Here is a 7933-nt window from a genome sequence, read left to right on the forward strand (position 1 = left end):
TATCCAACTCCTAACTAATGATAGAATGAGAACTTCTTTACCCCCGAGTAGTTTGTATTTAATTTTTTCTTTTTTTGGGGCAATAGCCCCGTTTTAATACCACAAAAGAAAAACAACCACCACCATCTTGTACCTTTATATCAGACAAATCAAAGGAAATATATATGGAATTCTTCCATTAAAATTTCCTATATTTTTATGAGGAAACATCTCAACCAGCACCCTTAGGTATTAAAATGCAAATCGGAGTACAAACGATTACCATGGTGGAACAAATTTCACATTTCATGTTTCGGGAAAAAGGAACAAAAAAAATTAATACAACATTTGTGACTTGGAATGTAAACACTAAAAAAATTACATAAATCTGAGGCTGCAGTGTGCATAACATAGGTCCATTTTTATTTTTATTGTTTTTATTTAAGAGTAAGTAAACCTATGCTTTTTTGCAGCAATGTTAACACTTGCTTGAATTCATTTTTAGACTTTTATTGCCCTACTAAAACGGGTTAGCAAAAGGCAACTAATATACAGTTGCAAACAACCAAGAGTTCCCTCAATCCGAGGGAATGACCACAAGGGTCACGTTAGTTGTTACTGTTAATTAACCTTTTTCCCATACATGGGCAACAAATTTCAGCCGCAAGAATCCGAATTATGGGCTACGTTAGACGTTAAGTCTCGCCCATTTTTATCATCTCTGCTGGAGACTTGAGCAACTTCTTCAGCGAGACAACCATACTAGCAAAAGATGGGCGTTTGGCGGGGTCACTGTCAAGTAAATTAAAGCAAGCATCAGAAGCAGAGCATTATATCAATGCTTAAATTAGAGTTTAGCACAGAAAAAAGAGCTGCAAACATGAATAATTAACAAGCAACTAAGTAAAACTTATTATAATCATGTGGGTTTAAAGTGAGTAACTTGACTGTTTAAATCTTGGATTATCTTTACCCAATAATAACCTAAATTAAGATGTGCATTATTCAGTCCAATCTTATAAAACCACTAGAAACCTCAATTATGCATGTTGAGTAAAAAAACATATCCACATCATTGGCAGGATTGATAAATATATGGCTCCAAAAATTTGAATTTCCGCTTCTTAACCCCTCCAAGAGTGTTTCGATTGAAAATTTCAAATAATTTTTATATCATGGAACTAGAACCATCCCATACAGCATCATACCTAGCTTCTATGAACGTGCCCAGAGAACTACCAAGGTAATTTAGATCCAATTAATTTTATTATAACTGGACGAAACAAGACAAACTTACTCAGCCCAACAAGATTCCATGAGGGAGACCAATACTGGGGAGACATTTGGAGGAATGGCAAGCTTCCTATTCTGGAAACCAACAGCTCCAACCACCTGATAGTTCACCCGATAATGATTACTTCAGAAAATCTACTCATAAAATTTAGAAGTTCACTTGGCCAAGCAACATTGAGATATGCAAGTTTACATGTATACCTCTCCTCTCCATTATATGTCCTTTAAAATTAACAATTTCGTGCAAATGATCCCTACTACTGTATTAATAAACAAACACATTACATAAAAATAGCTGGCTTCAAATATTCTTTAATTGAGAGTTTGAGACCACAAATTAAATACTTCATAAGTTTACCTGGGCAGGGCTAAGTCCCATCCATGGTTGTTTCATGGTTACTAGCTCCCATAGGATAACTCCAAAACTGTATACATCAGATTTCTCATTTGAAGGTTCTCCACGGAGAAACTCTGGTGCCATCCATTCAGGCTAAAAAAAGAATTAATAAAGTTAAACTCTAATTGGGGAGTAAGTCTCAATGGAGTAAAAGTTCAATCAACGAAATACTGATTGAATGATCATTTTCAATGTTGAAAATATTTTGCCTCCCTATCTAGGATAACAAGTCAAAATAATAAGTCAAGACTGTCCCTTAAAGGATAGTAGAAATGCATTCCATTCTTATAAGTGATAATCAATAATCAATTATCTCTCTAAAGCATGATTATGGATATGTTGATCGAGGCACATTAACAGATAGCTTAACTACTTTATCTATTGGAATCTCTATATTTCTTAATTTAAAGTAACAATCCAAGAGAGACTTAACTGTTCCAGTAACAGACTTTGATGGTATGAATGTATTTGCCTTAAATCTAGACAACCCAAAATCGCAAACCTGTGAAATGAGAAAATAAGGAAACTAGAATTATCATCTGCTTGCACAAGATATTTAAGATCTCAAAAAAAATAAAATAGAAAACAGTTTCCATTCCACCTTCACGTTCCAGTTTTTGTCCACTAACAAGTTTGGAGATTTGAGATCCCAGTGCACGATAGGAGGTTTTAGACAATGAAGATAATTGATCCCTTTAGCCTGCAATCAGACACGCCATATGTCACCTACAAGATAATTCAGCACCTAGCAGTGTAACAAAAACTAATACATGGTACGAACCACATCTAAAGCCATCCGTAATCTTCTCCTGCTATCCAAATGTTCACCAGCTGTTGGCTTATGTATCAGTCGGTATAAACTACCTCTGTCATACAAGTCGCACACATACCAGGAATCAGTGACAGTGAGACATCCAAAGAACAACAAATTTTATGGTTAACAGCACCAAAAATTTATTCTCTTACCTTTGCAAATATTCTGTCACTATTGATAGATGGGGGCGTTTTGTAACAGCACCCATGAAGAGCACCACATTTGGATGGCGAACCCGTTTCATTATTGCAACCTAAAGCAATGCAAATAACAACTTCAACATAACCTGCTCCATTTTTGGTAAATATGCAATACAGTTCACAAAGAAACAATAACAATATAATAAACAGCAGGGTTTATTTTTCTCGTAGAAGTAAATTTGGTCATAAACAGGAAACGGTAAAGCATGAGAGCCTAGAGGGAAATGCATCCTCCCACTGATGGAACACATACTGTGCTGAACCACAGTGCTTAGTTAAATCCAAAATGGCTCATGTTAATATCCGTGAATGTACCTCTCTCAGAAAGTCCTTTAATTTATCATCACTGAAATCCTGAACTGTTAAAACCTTGACGGCAACATCCTGCAATTGTACAATTTGAAAAAATAAATAAGTTTCCCAGAAAGGGTAAAGAATAAAAAATGGAAGTACATAGTTTTATCTAAAATATACTGAGAGTCTACTAAAATGTGCCTACAATACAGAATAGAAGTTTCTTGGTAGAGAATAGAATTGCGTGAAAAGGATGTAGAGAGAATGTGCATTGCCCGTAATTCTTTACAATCTTTAGTAAAAGGTGCTATGCACTACAAAGTATGACCCCTACAGAATATTCAGAAATAAGTGCGCATTAATACTTACTGATCCATGCCATTCCGCACGGTGCACTGTCCCAAATGAACCTATAAAGAGACAAGACCATAGCATCAGAGTTACCGAATGGAAAGACTTCTAAAGCAAAGAAAAAAGTTAAATAGGAAGTTGGATGTTCAAGTTTCCCGTTGAAAAATCATACTAATAAAGTAGGTAAACAAGTCCATTATGACTTGGTACATTGATCTACAGATGTACCAAATCGTAGTGAAGAATAAAAAGGAAAAGAGGTAGAGGGAGTAAACGCATTAAAAAATAGCATGCAAAGCAGAAATAGTACCAGCACCAACACGCTCTTTGATACGTAATTCCTCCCATGATATCTCAAGCCAGTCCATTGCAAGTGATGGCTCAAGATTCAGGTACCGTGGAATATTCCCAGATGGTAAACAGCCCTGGTTTTCGATTCCATTGTCTACCTGCACCTGTTCTGATTGGCTGGATGAGCACAATAAAGATTGCTTAAAATTAGTTTTTACCACAGAACTTTCAGTAACAATGATCTCATTCTTGTAAGTTTCTTGTACAGTAATTGCATCTTTGCCAAGTCCAACATAATCATGAAATGCTACTTCAGTAGCTGGATGAAGAGCTTTAGAAACATCTTCATGGATGGAAGGCAAAATTGGGTCCAGGACTGCACATGCCTTATTATTCTCGTTTAAATCCAAAAGAATTGGAGGTGGAACTGTTTCTTCTTGGGATTGCTCAAATGAAGAATAAATGGAGCTGTTGTGATTTTTTAGCAATTCAGCTTCTTTAATTTGTTGATCTTCCTGTTCACAGCCTGCAGAACATTAAATAGCAGCTAAGACCAACTTAAATTATAGAAGTCCTCTCTGCTAGTGGAGATTTACTAAAACAGAAGTATAGACTCTATTCAGACACTTTACAACCCGTGTTAAAGTTTTAACGTGCATAAGGAGGCAGAAATCTTAAAGCAAGCTTCAAAATGCATTTACTCTAGAGATCAAATGCTTGTGTCCTGGTGCATCATTTGCATGATTAATTGACAGTTGTTTAGAAAGGATAATGATGCAAAATAAAACATGTGGTTGAACCCTACTGCAAATAAACTTATGTAGCACAGATTCCTTCCTTGAAGGTGAAGTTCTTACAAACAGTTGGTAGATCAACTTTCCACGTATGTAATTCTAAAGCACAACATACCTAAATACGGATGACTTTCAGGGATTACAGAAATGTGGTTGGAACTCGGAGATTGTGAACATGTTCTGCCATCCATATAAGGTGATTGTGATTCTTTTAAATGAGAAATTTGAAATGGGGATGGCATTGAAGAAAGATACGCTCCATTAATTGAGGAATCTGGCCCATGGACATTTCCTGGTTCCCCAACCAGGTCGACTACATATTCCCTGTTAAACAATAAAGCAAAACAGGTACATCAGAAAATGTGAAGGTGGCATGCCAAGTCCTTATATGATAAATCTAAAAAGGCCGTTACAATTATACAACTTATCCATGAATATATCATGCATGTTTTAAGGGCTCGAAACCAAGATGAACATGAAAAGTTACGAGCAGAACCAAGTAATCAACTACAGCCTACAAAAACTGAAAGGGGATAATGAATCGATACTACTGAAGTTATGCAAGGTTTGCAAGTGATGAAGAGATGTTTGCATTGCCATTACAATCAATATGAGAAAAGGACAAACCAAAAATTAAAGGTGAAAAGACAGCGATTGCCAAACCTTGAGAGCTGATTGTCATCTTTGAACTTGACTAAGCAAGAGGATCTATGATCTGCAGCACAATACTTGCAACCTCGAGCAATGCGGCATGGCAAACCTATATAATCTGCCAATTTCTGCGCACCAAAACAAGAGCTACATCAATTAATACACCCATTTCATGCATATGCATGCATATTCAGTAAATCCGTGTTGAATGAGTAAACGTACAAACTAGAAAGTAGAAAACAACTAATGAGGAAGCATAATAAATTCTTGACCTTGAAGAGAATGGCCCTATGCCTACAAAGCCCAGTAGATAAGCTGCCTATGGGAAGAACAACACACTTGTGAAAATTCCTCAACCTCCTGCTGATCATCTTCCACCGCTTGTGCAGATCTCCTTGCTCCACCGGATATGTACCCCTGCATACAGTTTTTACAAAGACAAAAATCACTTTAAAAGAATATACAAACAAAAATGTTGACAGCGAAAATGAACCACCACACTTGATGAATATTGCAGCATCAAAGACACGACGGGTTCTTATATGATACGGTATATCTCACCCCATATATGAGGCAACAAGTTTTCCAAGCTGTTCAACCAACACGAGAGTATTCTCTGAAGCACCATACAACTCCTGCGCTTTATCTTGAAGTACCTTCAACCGAGAATCGTCTTGTCTATCAACAAGAACCACCTCTATACTCGTCTCGCCGGGTTCAATTGCCTTCAGCGCCATCAAACTAGGTATCTTTTTCCCTTCCTCCTCCACCTCATTGCACATCACCCATAGGTACGGATTCATCCCCAGTATGTTGTAAAATCCATCCGATATCTTGTCTGAGTATGACAAACACCCACTCACCTAAAATTCCAAAATAATAAAACAACACACAATCATATATTCATCAGAAAACAATAATTATTTTGCATGAGAAATTGAAGTGCCGCAAAAAATAAGGTGGAAAAAGATGCTATATATTATTGATCAGCATTTAATTTTTTGCCCAAACTCGCCTTTTGTTTGACTAAATTAATACATTGAAAAATCAAGTATTCAGATACAATTGCATCATGATAAATTATTTTTCTATGTACCAATTTAGTAAAAGCATTTATTTATACTGAAATAGAAGCGCTACAATTTCAAAATAATAATAAAAATACTCGAATATGTTTAGTTTCAATTCAACTGCGTATTGTGATTTCAAACAAATTTTGCTTGCAATGTTTAAGGCTTCAAGATACGAAATAGCGATTTCGTAATTATCCAAACAGAAAAAAAGTAAACTAATAATCCTAGCCGTTTTGAAATGAATTTTCCAAACAATATTTTGTCAAAATAAAAGAATTTTCAACGGGAATTCGTATTGTTACCCATAGACGATAGGAAACGGATTCGGAATCCCATGTCTCAGTGGTGGGAGCAAGAATGGGCTCAGTCACGAGACTCGCCAAGCAAGTGAGCCTCTTCGCCATTGTAGCCTGCAGCATGTAGCTCTCCTTCGACTTTTCCGCAACCTTCTCTCTCCTCTCTTTCTCATCTTCTTCCTCCACCTCCTCCTGTTGCCTCCTCCTCCTACTCGACGTCGAAGACGACGTCGTTTCCTCCTTCACGACCTCGCTCAAGAAATTCCCGTCCACCGTCGTAGCCGTTGCCGTCCCGGAGAACAAGCTCCCGGCGTAGCTGCTCCCGCTAGACATTCTGGGAAGCGACACCTGCCGGTCAAAACTCTGGTCCAATGCTCCACCGGCACTGTCCTTCGCCGCCGACGGAGGAAGCAGAAGCCCGCACTCGTCTTCTTCCTCGGACAACGAGAACCTCCGGTGATCATGACTGGATCGGCGATCTCCTTTTCTCTCGATCAGCCAGTCACGGAACGCACGGGCGACATGCTTTTGCTTATTCCGGAGATTCTCACGGCGGCCACCAACGGCGGTGAAGAGCTCCGACACAGCGGAGTGTGTTTTAGAGTAAACGACATCTTCATCATCTTCAACGACGTCGTTTTTGGACTTCTTGGAAGTAGCGTCGCTTTCGATCCCGAAGGATGGTTCCGATTTGACCCATGAGGTAAGTGTCTTCTTCTTCTCGTGATCCAATAGCTGTTTCGAAGACTCATCTAACCCTCTCTCCCCAAATTGACGCGGGAAAATGTATGTGGCTCTGTGAGGCATCCTTCTTTCTCTTTCTCTCACGAGTCACGAGCTTCTTGACACACTGATCACGTGCACATGCACATGCACATGCGAACCTCTTTCTTTTCCGTCTTCCCTCTCCCTCCTCGCGCCGCCTCCACCTTCTCTTCCGTTTTCTTCCTCAACCCATTAACGAGAGTTATATATTGAAGAACTTTTATATAGCTAAGAATTTAAACAGTTGTATTCTGATCTATAATTCTATACTATATAGCTTAGTACTTCACCTTGATTCAATGCACGACGCACTGGTTTTGGGTTTCGGTGGAGAGAGTATTTGATTGAGGAATATTATTGGGTATGGATAGAAACAAAAAACATGGAATGGTTCCAGAGAGAGTGTTTGTTGGGTTGATTAGTTATGACGTAGTTGTGTGTATTTTAAGCAGCGGAAACCGGAGTTATGGGTTGGAGCTGGAATGATGGATGGATGCTGCCCTTACGCTGTAGTAGGGGAAAGGAAAATCATAACCAAATTGAATATAAAAAGATTAAGAGGGAAGGAGGTGGGTCTGCCATCAGGTGATGTTAATGGTAATGTTAATTGTTACTTCATTAGAACTCAGTCAACTAAAAATTTACCTTAATAGTTGAACATTGATAATTATTTGCAAAGTTTATTAACATTTAAGGTCTCTAATAATTATTTTAAAATATTATTTGTATATAAAA

The 7933-nt window shown here is 37.9% G+C and overlaps 1 protein-coding gene across 2 annotated transcripts; it reads right to left on the reverse strand.

Moving 5' to 3' along the window:
* Positions 1-231: 231 nt before the first annotated feature.
* Positions 232-7735, reverse strand: LOC107461056 (serine/threonine-protein kinase CTR1). 2 transcript variants are annotated; one of them, XR_001586550.3, is made up of 16 exons: positions 6440-7735; positions 5626-5927; positions 5337-5481; positions 5077-5192; positions 4529-4737; positions 3639-4145; positions 3347-3387; positions 2999-3067; positions 2636-2736; positions 2451-2535; positions 2271-2369; positions 2103-2171; positions 1631-1762; positions 1474-1532; positions 1277-1371; positions 744-771 (listed from the first exon to the last, which is right to left on the reverse strand). XR_001586550.3 is itself a non-coding variant. In XM_016079508.3 (15 exons), exons 1-15 carry the CDS (start codon positions 7238-7240, stop codon positions 675-677), a joined length of 2868 nt encoding a protein of 955 aa, XP_015934994.1. In that variant the 5' UTR covers positions 7241-7731; the 3' UTR covers positions 232-674. The 2 variants fall into 2 exon arrangements, 1 of the variants encoding a protein (XP_015934994.1); XM_016079508.3 differs by lacking the exon at positions 1474-1532 and having other exon boundaries at positions 232-771; positions 6440-7731.
* Between the last annotated feature and the right edge of the window lie 198 nt (positions 7736-7933).

This window comes from Arachis duranensis, chromosome 8 (assembly GCF_000817695.3).
Source record: "Arachis duranensis cultivar V14167 chromosome 8, aradu.V14167.gnm2.J7QH, whole genome shotgun sequence".
NCBI classification, from domain to species: Eukaryota; Viridiplantae; Streptophyta; class Magnoliopsida; order Fabales; family Fabaceae; genus Arachis; species Arachis duranensis.